At 29.6% G+C, this 20,179-nt stretch overlaps 1 protein-coding gene across 1 annotated transcript in view; it reads left to right on the top strand.

Annotated features, from left to right (window-relative positions):
- Positions 1–17,841, top strand: part of LOC113367468 (potassium voltage-gated channel protein Shab-like) — a 217,004-nt gene extending 199,163 nt beyond the window's left edge. The window contains exons 8-15 of the mRNA XM_026609075.1: positions 1–105; positions 3,181–3,291; positions 12,363–12,668; positions 12,780–12,992; positions 13,080–13,242; positions 15,253–15,479; positions 15,606–15,714; positions 17,747–17,841. The exon at positions 1–105 is cut by the window's left edge and continues 111 nt beyond it. Coding sequence (XP_026464860.1) covers positions 1–105; positions 3,181–3,291; positions 12,363–12,668; positions 12,780–12,992; positions 13,080–13,242; positions 15,253–15,479; positions 15,606–15,714; positions 17,747–17,841 — 1,329 coding nt within the window. The remainder of the gene's footprint in view (positions 106–3,180; positions 3,292–12,362; positions 12,669–12,779; positions 12,993–13,079; positions 13,243–15,252; positions 15,480–15,605; positions 15,715–17,746) is intronic.
- The last annotated feature ends 2,338 nt before the right edge of the window (positions 17,842–20,179 follow it).

Here is a 20,179-nt window from a genome sequence, read left to right as displayed (position 1 = left end):
CTTCTGGACTCTTCGGCGGATGACGACACCCTGCAGGAACAGCCCACGGAAGCCACCAGTGCAATTGGAATGGCTCCTTTGGCTTTGCAAGAAGTACTTAATTCGGTGAGCTTAGAAAAATATTTGAATGATTGAATATAGTTATATGCATGTTTTGTAAATTTGTAAAATGATCATATTTTTTTTTAACTACCGAATTATCAACCACACATGTTACTTTCTTGTTCAAAGTAAAATTAATGTAATTAGACTTTTGCGAAAGGTTTGTTTTTAAAATTTTTAATACAAGTTGTATGAACTATTTCAAAACATCAAATCGCTGAACGTCTATTAAATATAATTTAATAATTTAAATTAATGAAGTTTTTACTCAACTGTTAAATTCTAAATTATTTTTTACTACAACTTAGCTCCATGTACCTCACTTTGTTTATATTCACTCTAGTTATTTTATTTGCAATTTTGTTTTATGACCGATCAAACATCAACCATTGCCTGGCTAGGTGATGCATAAACCTTGACCTTTGTTAATGTTGACAATAAATATTTGACAGAAAACGCGGCGCCAGGTATTTTACTCCACCGTAGTATGTGATGGAATTAAATTTATTGAAGGTTCTATGGAAGAACCTTGCGTTTAGTTAAATTGAATAAAATGATTATTGCAATGTAAAAAATAGGAATTCAAAATACCAAAATGATAATTTGTTATATGATAATCATTCTATATATTAGTAGTTATTACGAAAGTATATCAAGAAATTTTAAAAAAAGTAAATAAGATATGGAATATTCATATAATTACTAATTACTAAGAATTATTTGAACTACTGTTACCTAGAACTAGACATCATGATTCCTAACTTATATATTTCCCTTAAGACATGCTGCAAAATCAATCCGATATATTTTGAAATATTTCGAAATTTTTTAAATCGTTTCAGCTGCTTTAGAGAAAACCCCAATGAAAGGTCAAATTTTCATTCACATGCACATACATACTATTTGAAATTTTAGTCTCAAACAATTCAAATTGACTTGAAACGTCGAGAAAACAAAATTAGCAAATTGACTTTCTAAATAACTAAAATATAATTTTAAAATAATAAAAATACTATCTAAAGATGCAATGAAAAGGGTTTTTTCAAAGAATCAATTTGTTTTTAAATCAGAATTAAGATCTAAATCCGGGACAAATATTACTTATAGAAAAACCCGGGATACAAGGTGAAAATCCGGGACGTATGGTCACCTTAACAATAACAATCTGCTTTGAACGTACTTTTTCAATTTGGTGATAATACGGTGACCAGTTTTCCTTTTGTTGAATTAATGTTTTTTCTTAATCAGAATAAATGACTTTTATTAGGACTTTATTATTCTATTATGTGCTATATTTATATCATACATTTTTTCTTCATAATTAATTTTAGTTAAAATTAGCACTTCTGCAAGGCGTTCAAAAAATTCAGTTCAATTTTTGGTAATTTTGGTAATTACTTGTATCAGACCTTTTACAACTAGTTATTTTATAAAAATATGAGAAATAAATATCTTGCTACAGATATCAGCGCAATATTATTTCTTGGAATTCTATAAAACATCGACACTACAAAGGTCATTGAAAACCTACGTATTTTACCATGAATAGATTTCTCAGAACTTCATTTCAGATACCTTTGCAAAATATTCATTTTGCATTTACCTTTAGTTTCATTTTATTTTAGAATTATATTTAAGTATTATTCTGATTTGATTGTAATCGATATTATTGGATAGCATGTTATATTTTAATAGAAATCTATATACTTTTGATCAGTAATATAATATTCATATAATGTTAGGTAATACTATTGAATAATAGATGTGGAATTTCTCTATAATCATTGCCTCATGAAACTTGATAATATTGATAATGCTGAAACTTTTTTTTAGAGTAATTTACCTGCATTTATACCCATATATAAGTATATATGTATATTAGAGCGGATCGATTTGTATGGGTCAAAATAAGTTGCTTAGGCACATATGATTTTCGGTTAGTGGGGATCAAAATAAGATAATTTGCTGAAGAAACCATATCTCGAAAATGTACAAGTTATGAATTTTCATAAACCAGACCAAACCAAACTATTTTCATAACAAATTTATACTCAAAGTAAAGAAGAAGAAAATGAAGAAGATCAAGAAAAACGATACGAAAAGGATGTAGAAACATTTGAAAATTATAACTCCCAGGAATTTTAGTTGCTTTTTTATAATTACCGCCTTTATTTTACCAACACAAATTTACAAATATCATTTTGCAAGTTTTTCGAAACAAAAAAAAATCACAACAGACCCGTGAAATAGGCCTACTGGAAAAACCACGTAAAAAAACGAGCTAAGCACACTACCTCGTAGGTGGCGTTCAAACGTAGAAGTAATATATCTTTAAAACTGTGGCTCTGAGCAAAAAAAGTAATGATGCATTTTTGTAGATAATTTTATACTTTACAATATTGTCTCAGGTAATTTTGCGATAAAACTGACCATCTAGCTAAAAATCGCATAAGGGTCTTTTTTTACCTTTGACCTTATGCCATTTTTTAGCTCGTTCGATGACGACTTTTGAGATTTCTTTTATAATTGTATTTTAAACAATTTTGCCAAGTTACAGCCCATTATAAATTATAGTAACCGTCATCCTGATTTTAGATTAAAATTGACCGGGCTAATAAAATGCTTTTGAAATTGTGATTTATGGACCGATTCTGCCGCACAACAGACCAATGTTATGGCAAAACCATGTTACACTTCAACTTGCATACATTAAGCTTCTGAATCGTAATGAATACTGTCAAATTAGTATTTGCTGTGCATTCAGGCGTTTCACACGTAAACTGCAACGTCACATGTATGTTATGAAGCTGGGTCTAAAGACCCTGTTATCTAAAATCGTTTTTTGAAATTTGTGCGGTTACTAGGTTAGGTTTTCTATCTGACAACCTGAGCTAAACGCCTGACTGCACACCAACCATATGTCTTTTGACAATATCTAGAACGATTCAGTATGGAAAGTTCTACATAACATAGCCTTGCCATAACATTGGTCTGTTATACGGCAGAATCGGTTCATTAATATTTATTTTTGGGGTTTTTAAGAAAGTTGTTTTGTTACGTTACCAATCGTTTTTCTAGGACGATCCTGATTCGAAACGCGAGGACTCGGTCAGCCGCAAACAGGAGAAGGCGGACAGCGCCCTCGCCGAAATGCCGTCCGAGTTCGAGTGTTGTTTTTGTACGTCAAAGGTACCAAGGATGTCTACTAACACGCTCTAACATTGCAACTTCTATTATTCACTCTATTAATTAGATTTTCGACTAACATCTTTTTCATTCTCGGTCATGCCAAGTAGTTTAAATAACGTCACAGATCAATTCAGCTAAAAACTCCCTATTGAAAATCAATCATAGTAAATTTCAGTACTTGCAAATCACTACTTTTTGAAATAAACAACCAGCGCTGATGTATATATATATACATATACTCGTATATATATATATATATATATATATATATATATGTTTTATTTAGCAATTCCTATGAGCTAAATTAACAATATTTAAGAGCGATGTCTAAGAACTCCAATCTTCTTAGATCTTCTTAGTATAACAATTAATATTAAAATATTACATTAAAGTGCTGATGTATATGTATTATGTATATTAGGGTGGTCCTCAATATGTATATTTTTGAATTTCTTTGCTCTAAGGGCTCATGTACTTTCAAATTCATAAAAACCATTCTCTGGAAGTCTTAGCTCGTAATATTGACTTTAAGAAAGACCACGCTCCTCCAACCAACGTTTCCTATGGAAATAACATGGGTAAAATTCCATTCGTTTTTTAGAATTTTATAACTTAGCGACAAGTAGATCAAAATTTTGAAAATAACATTGTATTTGCTTATTTTGATCATAAATAAAAAAAAATACTACACAAGTTTGATGTATTTCATAAAATAAGTACTTATTTAGGCAGAAGAACCAAGAAACTTTGGTTTGAGTGCGGACTATCTTAAGTTTAATATTAAGAGCTAAAACTTTCAGAGATTTTTTTTATTAATTTGGAAGCAATTGAACCCCCGGATGCAAAAAATTTCAAAAATATTTATATTAAGGACCACCCTAATATAAATAATACATATACATCAGTACTGATTGATCATATAAAAAGTAGTGATTTGCAAGTACTGAATATACATGATTTCAAATATGGATATATATATATATATATATATATATATATATATATATATATATAGGTATTTTAGTCCAATGGATCTGTGCTTTATTAGTAGCATTACATCATTTTTTTGTACTGTAGACATATGAACTAGCGGGTTGCGCAAAGATGATGTTTAGGCCAGACAAAATTTAACGATAAATAAGTATAAACATAAAAACATAATCATAAGAATGCACAAAAAATTTTATTTTTAATAAATATATATGTTTAATATTTTTTATTGTTAGCGGTGTTGAAATTTTATTGTTATTTAAAGTGAAGTAAGTTTATCTCAAGTTTTTTAATCGTTGGAGAATTTTAGTTATCATTGGCACATGACTTAATTTTTCACACTTGGTTTTCAACCAAAATTTTTTTGTGAGATATTATTATGTTTTTTTAATTTTATAGTTGACTTAAGAGTTATTATTATATTAGTTTTTATAATGACTTGGCTATGATTTAAAAAGCCACAAACTGTTACTTCAACAATTACTATATAAGACTGATGGTGAAAATTTGGGAACACCATAATATTTTAATATTTCATTATTAAATTTTTAAAAACAAAATGTGCTTGAATAACTTCAAATATTCGACATAAAATATATTAATATAATTTTACAATTAAAGCGCAATCATTGTGGAAAAACTACATTTTCTCTTGTTAATTTATGGAAAAATTTTACATACTAAGCACAGAAGAAATATTAGTAACTATTTTTTTCTAACTAATTTATCGATATATTTAATAAAATCACTAAATATACAAACCCATATACGAAATTTATTTCTTATGACAAGATTTGAATCGCCATAAGCTACTTTGTCGAATCAATTTTTTTTTATTATTTCCTAAATTATTATTATTTATTCTGTTTCGATATTATCATCCAATCTTATTATTTTATTGAAAAATTATTTTATTTTAGTAGCCAAACTTAATTTATTATTTCAGTAGGCAAATTTATTCAATTATTCAATAATTTCTTCGAACAATTTAAATATTTATTAAACTATAAGAATCCAATTTTCATAAGATAGTTAAAACATACTTTATTATTCATTTCTGTATTGTTAATGTTTTAGTGTTATTTCGATAAAATTAACCACCAATATTTCATTTTTCATGGTTTTCGAAATATTTCATTTTTCATAAAGTATTATATGATAACTCATATAATACTTTATTTATTATTAATTATTTTATTATGATCAATGATTATAGAGATTTTTCCACGTTATATCATCTTTGTCGCACGAGTTGTCATATTTGTTCTTGAGCTGCATTTTTACAACTTTGTTTAAAAAACTATTATGCAATGTTAATAGTTGTAATGTAATGTAATGTTTTGTTATAAATTTATTAAGACTGTAGCGCAATTTTGGTAGTTTTACAACCGTTTGCATGTTTTGCAAGTATTTGCACCATGATTTTGTATATTATAACATGTAAAATTGCATATTTTTTAAAAATAACACTTTTAACACTATTTGTAGAGTATTTTAACATTTAAGATAGATATACTGATTTATAGTATATTTATATTGTTTAATAATTTTACGTAATTTTATCAATATAATTAAAAATGTATGTTGTGTTTTAGGGAAAAATGTATAAAATACATTGAAACTAGATATAAAAAAATTCATTTATATGAAAAATTCAACGTATATTTTGTACACATTTTAAAAGTAGTATAAATATATTACAATTTGATATAAAATAATTATTTGATTTAACACGCATATTGGCATAATACTTCAGTAAAAAGAGTATTTAAAAATTATGATATTAAAAAACGCACCCTTAGGATTAGGTAGGAATCGAACAAATTGACTTTTTTTAATATTATGAATTCAATCTACTTCTTTTTTGAATTTTTGTACGGTTTATATGACTTATAGAACATTTAATAAATATCAAAGTCACTTGATAAATAGCTTTATATGTTGAACATTTAAAATCGGTTTTCACTAAGAAAATAAAAGGCTTAAATAGTTTTTTTTGTTTGTTGAAGATAATGATAATTGGGCTAATTCAAAATTACTTTGCAAAATTTTTATTACTAGCAAATGTTTTATTGACATTAGTATGAGCCCAATATATTTATTTTTGAGTACATTAAAATAATCGGATTTGCACATTATTATAGATCAAATTGATTTAAGCGAGAATTACTTTAAAAAAACGTACATTTTACCTAAATTTACATGGTATTTGAACAATATTAAATTTAAATATTATACAAAATTACAGTTGGAAGAAAATGCTCTAAGGTCGCCCTATAAGACCAGATTAAATTAAAAAAAACTTGAATATTACTATTGTAGGTTCTAACTAGATTCATTATGATAAAATGCATTCCATTTGAAATTTTTTAAATCAATTTTTTGAATTTTTTTTTAGTTGATTCTATTATATTATATTCTATTAAATTATTTAAGGTAATTACAAACGAACTCAATGTGATTTAATAAAAACAACTAACAAATTTCTTCTGAAATGTTATATATCGTTGTCGTTGTCGCGTTGTCATGGCAACGCTATGTTATGCTTATATCTTGGAAGTGAAAACTGTGAAACTGTCTATGTATTTACTGTGTGATCAGCCGTATTTTACAAATAAGCAAGCAAGATAGAATCTTATGATAACTGAATCATCGAAGATTCTGTTATCATGAGATTCTTTCTTGCTTGTTTATATGTATAATACACTAGATCGCACAGCAAATAGATATTTTTACAGTTTTCACTACCAAGAAATAAGCATAACATAGCGTTGCCATGACAACGTCATGTTATGAAGTCTGTTACAGCAGAATTGCTCCATAAGTTTATATACTCAGCATTAATGGATATTTTAGATATGACTGTTGTGCTAACACCCTTCTGCTAGAAATAACGACTAATATTTTAGAACGCTCTAAAACCAGATATGTGGCTCTATTGGTGCTAGCAAGTGCACTAAACTAACATCTACGAGATGACTAATAATCTGCTCTAAAATTTTGTGGATCGAGTAAAACCATAACAATTATGCTGCTATATTCTTGCTACTAACAAATTACCTGCCAGCATTTTGGAGAGATTGCCTCTGATGTATTGGAGTCTTGACCTCACTAATCTGACCCTAAACTAGACCTCTTCTACTCGAACCATTTCAGGGAAGGGAACATCGTTGCCGCACAGGAGGTATTCCTCTGAGGTCGAACAGCGTCTGATCTGATTTCACGAAGTCTTTGAACACGAATACATTCCCATTGTGATCAAAATCAAACGGTGTGACATATCGAAATGCCTCGAAGATCGAATCAATTCGATTCCATCGGCTTTTGTGATGGATACAGGTGAGCATTTACACATTCTTAGGACGGATTTCTAACAGGAGTGCTGGACTAACTTATAACAAGTGTACATGCATGGTAATAGGGTGATCATATTTTTTTAAGTCAAAATCGGGATGGCAATTTTTAGTTATGCTAATCCGGGACGGGAGAAAAAATAGTTTTTTATATGAAACAATTTTTTAACTTCCCGTAGGGTAAGTTATTGTAATGAACTGAGCATCGGAATTGAAAATTTTTACATTTCTCGACGTTTTGAAGGTTTCTGAACATTTCGGCATACCTCAGAAAAAATGGATGTGTGTGTGTATGTGTGAATGCACGGATACCATTTTTCGTCCACGTTTTCGGGCGTACGGATCAACCGATTTGAATGGTTCAAAAACCATTCGATTCCTATAGATAAGGAGATGTGCTGATTAGGTTTCGGCAAAGGCAGGTCCAGCAGTTAGTGTGCAGAAAATAGAAATCGAGTTTTTGAGAGAACGGAGCATCCGATTTAAATGATCTAAAAAACATTAATTAGTAATGATTGGGAAAAGTGGTTATTAGTTTTTTGCATAGGCTGGCCCAGCCATTTCGAAGATATGAAGCTAAATGTACAAAAAATGGCAGTTTTTGAGAGAACTAAGCGTCCGATTTAATTGATTCAAAGAACTTTCTGCTTGTCTTAACAAAATAATTGATTTTGGAAAAAAAAATTGTTTCAACTTTCTTTTTTTTTTAATTTTTTATATATCGAAAATAATTCAGATTTAATTTTATTTCTGACTATAGTTCTAATATACTCTACAAATAATTTCAACTTTGCAATTCAGTTTATATAATTCTTATAAATATTAGACAATGTTACAATATTTATAATAATCTATTTGAAAACATTCAGTATTCCTCGAATATTTCGTTACGGTACGGGAAATTCCAGCAATTTGCCTTAAGGCACGATGCCACCCACCCCACTAGTTCCTAAAAACTTTCAAATTTACCTAAAAAACTTTCACCTTTCGATTCCAATGGTTTTGAACTTTTTGTTCTTATAATATAAGACTACACTAGAGAAATTGCTAGAACTTTTCGTACCGATATTTAATATTTTTAACAGAGGATATTTTACATTTTTTATTGGACCTGCCCAAAAATTTAATCACTTCTTCCTTCAGTAAATAAATGTAAAATGTTTTTTGAATCATTTAAACCAGATGCTCCGTTGACTCAAAAACTAAATTGACATTTCTTGCACTTTTGCCCTGGCTTTGTCAAAAAACTAACCAGCAAACTAAATATTTGTATAGAAGAAAGAATATTTAGAAATAAAATCTATATAACATTCGCAATTCTTATACGATAACCCCTAATATCATAAATTTCTTTTCGCTTATGTGCGCATTACACTTTACGACTACGTGGTTATACGCCTAATAACTACTATATCGTACGCTCTATTTCCACCACACCGTATACGCTCAATCCTTACACTTATATCTAAACCGCCTAACATTTATTATCTTACGCCTACAATTTCGCTTACATACTATTTTCAATCTTGCCGGGAATCGAACCCCGGTCCGCCGCGTGACAGGCTACGACCTTGACCACTCGACTACCGTAACGCTACAATCAACCGTCTTTTTTCGTGTGTTGTCGCGTCACCTTAGTATTAGTTACTCAATTAATTAGAAAATGCTCAATTAACTAGAAAATGAACCAAAGCAACAACAGTGTGTTCCATAATATATTTTCAGTGGGGGGACCCGATAGAGCAGTGGTTAAGATGCGTGACTGTCACGCAGAGGAACCGGGTTCAATCCCCGGTATAGGCAATAGATAGGTAGAGACAATACATAGGGCGTAAGGTAGAAATATAACATATTAATATTAAATAGGTATGTCGGGTGTCTGATATGTATATAAACACACACACACATATATATATATATATATATAGATATATATATACAGATATATATATATATATATATATATATATATATCTGATATGTATATAAACACACATACATATATATATACATATATATATACACACATATATACTCGTATATATATATATATATATATATATATATATATATATATATATAATAAGTTAATTAACAAATAATAATCTAGCTGTAATAGATTATTTGTATGGATAGAGAAATCGATGGCATAGGTATAATAGATAATAGATAATAGTCTCACGGTATAATAGATAATAGTTAAATTATCTATGATATATAATAGTATAATATATATCATAGTAAGATTATCCCAAATTTAGTCGTTATAAATAAGCGTAGGTATTGATAAAATTAATATCAAAATCAATTTATGTTATTAGTGGATATAAATTATGTACTCAATGATTTCCTTGTACTTATAATTGATTAGGTTTTCACAATATTATTGCCCAAAGTCAAATTGGACCTTTGTGCCCTGCCCTACCATATATTTAACTTCTCGTAGGGCAAGTTATAGTAATTGCAAAAAAATCGAAAATGAAAGTTTTTATAGATCTTTACGTTTCAAAGGTTTCTGAACATTTTGGCATACCTTAGAAAAAATTAAGGTAATCAAAACTTATTTATAATAGAATTATGTACCAAAACCTGCCGCATAAAAGACTAATGTTATAGCAAGGCTATCTTATGAAGAACGTTCCACACTAATTCGTTTTAAATATTGACAAAAGCAATGTGGTTTCTGTGCAGTCAGGAGTTTTTCTCAGGTTGTCGGATAGAAAACCTAACCTAGAAACCGCACAAATGTCAAAAAAACGATGTTAGATAACAGGGTCTTTCTGACCCAGCTTCATAACATACGAGTGACCTTGCAGTTTATGTGTGCAAAACGCCTGAATGCACAGCAAATACATAACATTTTGAAAGTATTCAGTGTGAATCATTATGACGATAACATTGGTCTCTTGTGCCCATTAGTCTTCTTCTAAGTATTTAGGAAGTCAGATTTGTGAACGATTCCTAAGGATCGTCTTATTTTATTATCGTAGAACAAAATTTTTTATTGAATTTATTATATTTTTTCAGTTGTCATATAGGTACATGACAATAATTTTTTATTAGAGAAGTCGACCAAAAGTACATTTTGCATGTACTTCATACAGATTTGAAGTCGGCACTCTGCATTTATTCAATATTGTATCGATATTCAAAGAATTGAAGTTTAATTGAAGCCTGCCAAAATATTAATAAAAAATTGAAAAAAAAGTAATTAATTAATCTGCACAAAAATGTGTGTAACGTACAAACCTATATATGCATATATACTTTTATGTACCAAATAAGTATGTCTTAGTAAGCATTTGTTTGTATATGTTTACGAAGATGTTTCATCATATAGTGAAAAATACTTTTATGATTTTTTTTTGTTTGAAATATTTTTTGAAAAACTTCTTCCATATTACACGTATGGCATGCATTTGTACCTATAGTAGTAGACTCTTGTCTCATTGAAATGCCTTTGTCATAATCAGGTCACGTATTTTGTTAGAAGTATTCATCAAAGTTTTATGAATAGGCTCCTAAAGTTCGAACTATATACCAAAAATCTATGTTTTGTTAAGAAGTTCTATCGATATTATATCAATCGAGCGTCATTCATAGAATTTTGTAGTGAATTTTGTATCATGAAATTTGTACACGAATATTAGAATGCATATTTGAAATAGTATTTATAGATTTTATTGCGTTTGCATGTGGTACTAATCTTTTTAAATTCCCAGGAAAGAAGAGATCGCACTATACATATTTAATATAATTATTTTTAACCAACATTCCTAAAGGTATTTTTTTAATGGTAGTATTAGCAATCAGAGTATATTTTAGAAGACAGGTTAAATTTCTGTTATTTATCTTTTTAAATTTATTAGCTACCGTCAACCAGCACCATAAACCTAGAATATTTGCATGAGTTCTTTTAAAATACTTATAAATTTAAGTTTAGTGAATAATTACCTTTCCTATTTTATTAATATTTCTAGTTCTTAAATAAAATACTAGTTCTTAGGCTTAAAGTAATTGGTATCATAAGGTTTGGTATTGGTACCAAAGTTTTTATTCTACTAAAACGAGGATGACCTTCATTAAATCTATTTTATTGGTGGTTCCATATACTTATTGTAGCATTAACAATTTTTGTATCATCGTATTACTGTCCATTATTAAAAACAAACAGCAAGTTTATTTAAATAAAACTACATATTTTGATATTATAACTTGGTTCGCGTTTCAAATTCCAAGACACATTTTGCCAATTTTAATTGTATGTTACCAAAAATATTACGAAATAAATATAACGTAATTGTTTCTTACTAATTATCTTAAATCCCTTGAATAAAAGTATAACACTGTTAAAACTATGGTCACCATAATCATTTAAAAATATTTAATACAGAGAAAATGGTATTTGCACCATATTGAAATAAGAATAGTGTACGCATTGTTTGTTGCTTTTATTATAAGAACAAGTTGGTTGTTTTCTATATGAGATCTAAAAAGACGGGTTTGAAATCTATGCCTTAAGTAAATTTCAATCGTTCTTGGTTAGATCAAAATATATCTGATCATATCTGCCATAAATATCTTCTTGCTTCTGAATCACGTGTTTCTTAATTAAGAAGTTGAGGTTATTAGGTAAATATTTTTATTGCTTATTTTTAAAAACAGATTCCACAGTTATATCAGTCTGATTATGGTTATAGATGTCAATACTTTATTATATTTATCTAGGATTACAAGGAATTCATTGACGCGGAGAATTTGATGCCGACCAGCACGTCAGATTTCCGAAATCCAGTATGCATAGAGATGAAGGCGATACGGTTAGCTGGTGCTCATCTCAGGGAACGGGAACGGGAACGGGAACGGGAGCGGGAGCGGGAACGTGAAAAAGAGCGGGAACGCGAACGGGAAAAAGAAATTATTCCAACTGTAGCTCCTCCAAGGGCCAATGGAGATTTGGGCAGTGTTGATAGTTCCGATACATATGCCAGTTGCGATACACATCCCTTTTTGTCTCAGGGTGATTTGCTGGAGGTAAGGTTGGATAGTAAATTGAAAAAAATGATTTGGTTTTCTCAAAAACATATCAAGTTCTGAATCAGCGATTTGGTTGGTGTTTTTTTTTCTGATGTTTTCTATTTCTAGGGTGAGGTTGATTCAAATTTATACGTCAATCCACTTGATAAGGGTGCAGCACTGGTGAAAAAGAGCGCCTCTGGTGATTGTGGCCAGTTGAGAAGTTTAGGTGCGAGCCCCATGGACGAAGCTTTCAAGGACTTTGCCACTGTGGATAGCGCTAGTCGTATTAGTTTAAATGAATCTAACCTGCCTAAACATAGAAAGAAAAGATTCCAACAAGTAAGTAGTTAGAGAGTTGTTATCATCATATAATAAAATAGTGCTGTCAGAATGTATTGTAATTGTCACTATATTTTATTTTTACAGTTAAATCGTCCCCAAACCACTCTCGCCGAAAGAGATGCTTCCCAGGATAGCCTCGACAGAAGGCTTGGAGGACGCAGGACGTCTTTTATGCCAGGAAGATCCATAGCTTCCGTCACTAGGATTATTAACCAGCATCTGTTTGGGCTTCAAAGTTCTCCTAAAGGTAAAGCAATATTTTTGATTGGTTTTTTGAAGGAACCATATCAAGTCCTCTTTCATTGGCAATTTAATTTTTATTCGCATTAAAGGATTGAAATAAAAAAGCAGTTAATATCTTAGTTTGTGTATTTCGTGGTGAACTTTGTTAGTATGAATGGTTCATGTAAACTTGGTGTGGCTATTTGCAAAATTTTATAGGATAAAATTGATTAATGATAACAAGTTCAAAATAACAAATTTCTTGAATCTAAAAGTTCTGCACAATGACTATATTTTTTGGTTTCTTCTGCCCACATGACCATATTTTTGGTTTCTTCTGCCAAGATGACTAAATCCTGCTGACCATATTTTGCATTAGTTAACACAATTAATCATTGAAATATTGAATCGATTGAAGTCTGCAAAATTTTGAACTATGTGCGCAGTTGTTTGAGTATATCTTAATATTTAAAGAGATTTCAACATCTGATATTCATAGACTTCTTCTTCAATATAGTTATTAAGTTTCCATTTACGAATACTACTGATAATATCAATAAAAAGGTAAGGTTGCTTTAGTCGTACCACAGCCTAAGTCGTACCCCGGCTTTATTTTGTCAGACATTCATAAACACTATCATCTGGTAACTTTAAATAGAACTATTAAGCTGAGTAAGCACACGTTTATAATTGTAAGTGTGGACATACAATGGTCAGTAATTTTAATTTGATACTCCTAAAATCTTGAAGCCTAAGTCAGACTAATGTAAATTACTTATTTGTGTTTTAGTTATCCTAATCGATTGTATATTTAAATATACGTTAGACTATTATGAACTGTTTATGAATTTTTAGACTATTTAGAACATCAGGTTAAATTAAGACAATAGACTTAAGATTGACTGTTGACCAAACTTTTGCGTTTCTTCTGCCCACATGACCGTATCCTTCAGACCAAATTTTTGGTTCGTTTTGCCCATATGACCATTTCCTGCTGACCATTTTTTCAGTTAAATTTCAATTTTCAGACAAATTCCAACGACAGGTTAAATTTAGACAATAGACCTAAGATTGACTATATTTTTGCATTCCTTCTGCTCACATGACCATATCCTGTTGACCATATTTTCGGTTTCTTCTGCCCATATGCCCATATCCTGCTGACCATATTTTCGGTTTCTTCTGCCCATATGCCCATATCCTGCTGACCATATTTTTGGGTTCAATTTCAATTTTCAGACAATTTCGAACGTTAGGTTAAATTTAGACAATAGACCTAAATTTGACTATATTTTTGCATTCCTTCTGCCCGCATTACCATATCCTGCTGACCATATTTTTGGTTTCTTCTACCCATATGCCCATATCTTGCTGATATTTAATTTCAATTTTCAGACAATTTCGAACGTCAAGTTAAATTAAGTCAACAGACTTAAGACCGACTGCTGACCATATTTTTGGGTTACTTCTGCCCATATGATCATATCCTGCTGATTATATTTTTGGGTTCAATTTCAATTTTCAGATAATTTCAAACGTCAGATTAAATTAACAGACTTAGGATTGGCTGCTGACCATATTTTTGGAATCCTAATGCCCACATAACTATATCCTTATTTTTGCCCATATGACCATATCCTGCCAACCATATTTTTGGTTTCAATTTCAAATTTTAATTTCGAACGTCAGGTTAAATTAAGTCAACATACTTAAGATGGACTGCTGACTATATTTTTGGGTTCCTTCTGCTCATATGACCATAACCTGCTGATATTATTGGGTTCAATTTCAATTTTCAGACAATTTCAAGCGTATTTTTGGGTTCCTTCTTATGCCATTAAAATTATGTGAAAAACGTTTTTTTAATATTCGGAATATACAAGCATTATGTAAAAATATAAATAAAAACATATTTACGTTATAAATAAATTTAGTCAAGCTTCCGCAACACTCCGATCGAGCTGGTCGGCAGTCAACCTGTTAATTTAAGGAAAAAACATTCTAATGTATATATCTTCATATTTCTACCTTTTAGGAAAGAATGGCAGTAAATCTTCTCTATCCATCGATTCTGCTGATGGTGGTTCTCCGCAGCTTGAATCTCACAGGCGATCTAAATCAATACTCAAGAACAAGGCGGAACAGGCTGCGCATCGACATTGCGGCGTCGGCGGACCTGGTGGGGTGGATCCGGAAAGCGAGAGACTATTAGCCGCAGATACGCATTCTTCGGCTACCATTGTTGGTTCTTCAGAAGCAGCGGTAATGATTACATGATATTTATCACATTTATACACATAATATAATACACTAGAAGTCTTTCAGTTCATTTAATTATATGTAATAAATTTTAATTTATTACAAATTAAATTTTTTTTTTCCATTTAGGAACGTTTTTTGTCGGCATCTCCAAAACCTCTTCCACGTCAGAGAGTTTTTTTACAGCAACGATCTAATCCTGGTCTCCTGGACGACAGAAGACTTAAGGAAGTAACAGGTGATTATGTAATTACTAGCGTTTATACAAAAACCAACATTTCAGAAAACCGTTTTTTGAATTTTAATTTTACTAAAAACCCGGTTTTAACCGGTTTTCGAATTTTATATATAAAATAAATTTTTGCTCGAATATTGTGTAATTTATCCGCAAATTTAGTGTAATTTAGAGCAGTCTTTGACTGAATTTATTCATTGTTCAATTTTATAGATAGTAAACAAAATTATTTTAATTTTGATTAGTAGGACTAAAAAATAATAGTTTATCTTGATTAAATAGCTTTGAAAATAATTATTCGTTATTCATGCATCATTTTCACATATAAGAAAGAAAATAGTTTTAACCCTCCGTCGGTCGGCGTGGTCTGGCCACACTTTTTTCGACTTCAATTAAAAAAAAAAATACTTTTAGTAATCGTTTCGACTTGAAATTTCTTGACTTTTCCTAAAATTTCATTAGCTGTCGATCAATGAAAAAATCAGGACGAAAAAATGTACAGAAGGATAATTATAAGGATATTAACTTTTTTATACTTCGAACGGTCGGAAAGGTCTGTCTAGACCACCCATACATTTTGTATGAAATATACGCTTTTTGATATATGTAAACCAGTATTTTGTCTTTTTTCATGGTATTTTCTATTCAAACTGCGTTGTTTATATTCTTTGCTATGTATTCTAACATGAATGTTAGTATTTTCATGACGAGAGTTCCTTGAAAACCTACCAAACTTATTGGTAATCGCAAACACTGAAAATCGGATTGGTAATGCACACATTCATTTCAAAGGTGCCGAAAAAGAATAAATATTGTTTTTCATTGATTTAAAATAGAAAAATTAACAAAAAAAGCAACGATTTTATTATATTTCTTGATTTTTTTATATAATCGTTAATACATAAGACATCAAAAACTCATTTATCCCATATAAATGCATGTAAAATGAATGGTGGTCTAGCCAGAACTTTCCGACCGTTCGAAGGTGAAAAAATATCCGACCGACTGAGGGTTAAATAATACATTTTTGATTAAAAAATGCATAAATTTAAAAAAAAAATTAGATACATACTTGTTAATATCAATTTTAGTTTTAAAAATAATTAAGTTAAACTCGGGTATTGTCTGTTCCGAGCAATTTTAATTAATTAATTTTAAACATTCTAATTGTTTTTTTGTTGATTCTAATTGTTTAATAAAATATGATTCCAAAAAACTGAGAACGTGTATCAAATTGCTACTTACAACATGGCCTTTATAATTTCGAACAAAATTTTCTGAAATAGAAAATACTCTCATACTGGCGACCACATTATGCTTCATTGTTTTTAAAGCCTGATATATTTATTCTAAGTTTTTTGTTCTTTAATTTGTGGCTTCTAGAGTTTAAAACTCTTTTTTTTTAGTTTGAGTAGAGGAAGTTACTTCTTCTAAAAGAAATCACACTGATTTAAATCAATATATTTACTAGTATAAAAATCTAAATTAATATATACAAAACCTTTCTGGGAACCATTATAGACTGATTTTACTGAAGATATTAAATGCTATTGAACCGATATGATTTCAAGTATCAAAATGCTTTCATCTATCTTTTAAATTTAGCTATATTTGTCATTTTCCATTTATACAGTAAAAACTGACTTTTTTCACTAAAAACCGGTTTTCAAATTCCTTAATTTTCGCGAAAAAAACGTTTTTTAAAACCGGTTTTTGAAAACCGACAAACTCTAGTGATTACTATTAAATATAATATTTACACTTATTATATTTTTACACTTAAATATGTATATGTATATGATATTTACTTATATTATTTACTATAAAATAAGAATATCAAACTATTAAATTTCATCTGCGATTCATTTCTTCAGCTATTCGGTTGATAGAATCGATGCATAATTAATCAAAAAATCTCTTGATGAACTTCAAATTAATTCCTGACAGTTAAATATTGAACTTTGGGGTTGTCGTATTGTTGGAATCAATTTAAATGAAAATTTTTAAATTCACTTTACGGATTATCTGGTTATAGGTTCAACCCTTCCTGGACATGATCAATCTGAAGAATCAAAATTGTTAAGACGCACATACAGCAGCGGCGCACGGGATCGACCCGCTCCCTCATAGCGGTAAGGTCAGCTTTATACTCATTTCACAGTCTAAACATAAATTTTCAACTTTCTGAAGCAGAAGTTTATTGTAACCAGAAAATTCGATTTTCTCATTTTTTGGTTTTCTTCTACGTTGAAAGTGATTCTGAAACGTTTTAGACCAAATTTGGAAAAAATATATATACAATGAGATGTATTTATGAGAGCCAATATTTTGATTTATCGTCGACTTTTTTTGCATGTATGTATGAGAGCCAATATTTTGATTTATCGTCGACCTTTTTTTCATTCGACGTAGCTCGATAAAGACTTGTGACTTGTTTGACGTGAAATTGAGGTATTGTGAATGTTCATACTTATTTTACAGTCACTAAATTATAAATTTTTAACATTCTGAAGAAGGCTGCTCGAATCAATTTGTGAAAGAACAGCCTATTTTTTTTATTCTTCAATATCATTTATTGGGAATCGAGCTGATTAGTTCCTGGAAATAATTGGTCGACTCGTTTATTCGTAATTAAATGTTAATTTTTTGTTTGTTTTCTTTAAGAAACTCAAAATAGCGATAGAGTTCATGACCCAAGCAAACAACGTAAAATATTAGAGATAGAGGCCTACGAAAAGTGGTTCAAATATAAGAATTCATTATTGTTTGGAATAAAGGCTGAGCTTTTTGGACATACAAGCTCGTGTTTGTTTACTATAGTTAATTTATTAACTGATATTATGTTTATGTTTGTTGTGCAATTTTGATCGAAATATTTTATATCGATTGGTAACCGTATTGATTAGTTTTTAGTATAAGCGAAAACTTTGTTTTCGAATTTTCGAAATGAACATTTGGAAATTGTATCTAAATAGCTGAGTTTCAAAATATTGATCGATTATTTACTGGCTAGTTATAATAATAATAAGTTATAATTAAATAATAATAGTTAAACTATTAACAACGAATATTAATAATCTTACTTACTTATTAATAATTTAAATAAATAATCATTTTCGTTTTCACAGATATTTTTACCTTACAGGTACATGATTGTGACCTGCATCTCTAGAAGATAAGCGAGTCAAACTTTCGTAAGGAGATTATATTACATGTTGAAAAAAAACACAAATGTACTTATCAAAAATATCAATGTTATTTAAAAAATATGTTATATTATTGTTGAGAACAAAAAACTGCAACGGTTTCATAAAACGTGTTAAAACGTTCAAAAAACTATTGTGAATTACTTTACAAAATCAACTCGACGTCTAAGACATCGTATTTAAATGTTAGAAGCAATGTTTGTATATCACATATTCTCGGCGGTAACCGTATTAGATTGTATTTCTTAACAAAAAACCAAAAGCTTAACGTATATTCACTAGTAGAAAAGTATCTATTTGATGTCTCGTAAATTTGTAAATCTGTTGCTAAAGCGACTCGATAATTTGATGTGTTAAACCGTTTGTGCTGTTTATATAAATATATATAATATAAATATATATAATAGTGATATTAATTTATAAATCGAGTGAAAGACTGTTAACATTTAAAATCTGTGTCTCTGTGTAAGTGCTTATTAAATTATAAAAATTAGAGCGTTGTTAGTGCGACACTTGTTGGTCACTGTTACAAGACTATTTAAAAAATAAAATTTCATAAAACATTTTATCCAAGAAACAAAACTCGTCGAATAGTGTTCATGATTTCCAGAATGGGCAGATTTCATATCCGCTACCTGGGTTCGACAACACCTCGTTTATATTTAATTATTTTTGTAGTTCATAAAAAAAATAATACTTAAGATATATAAATATATCGGATATAAAGCAATATTACATGTTCATAACACATTTCCATGAACTGTTGCACATGTTGTGTATATGATTTTAAGACACTGTTAAAGTTTAAAATTAGGATTAAGTAAAAGTAATTACATACTGGGTCAGGCAATGAATGAGATCGTTTGCATAATCAAGATCGACTTTTATATACATACTATTAACTAATAATTTTACACATCAGGACGACAAATATATCATTTCAGCCATGCATGGAATTATTAACCTTTTTGTGCTTTTGTTATAAGAGAGTTTTCCGCAGAAGTGATACTCCTGTACAAAGTGTTGGATTTACAATAGGAGCAAACGAGGCTAGTAGCGGCAAATTTTCTGGGGCGGCAAAAAGTGAGAAAAAAATTCTATATAATATAATTAACTAATTTTTCCTAACATTTTTATTTCAAAAAATATAATTAAGAAAGCATAATACGATTATGATGCAACATTTGGGTTCAAATAACCGATTATTAAAGTTCATCATTTTTTATAAAATTTGGGGGTTTAGGGTTTAGAGTTTTTATGCT

The sequence above is a fragment of the Ctenocephalides felis genome, unplaced genomic scaffold, assembly GCF_003426905.1.
Source record: "Ctenocephalides felis isolate EL2017-DRISC unplaced genomic scaffold, ASM342690v1 CF-g0.4_SCAFFOLD_01170, whole genome shotgun sequence".
In the NCBI taxonomy this organism is placed as follows: domain Eukaryota; kingdom Metazoa; phylum Arthropoda; class Insecta; order Siphonaptera; family Pulicidae; genus Ctenocephalides; species Ctenocephalides felis.
Note: the sequence above shows the minus strand (reverse complement) of the source record. Positions and strands in the feature narration are given on the sequence as shown.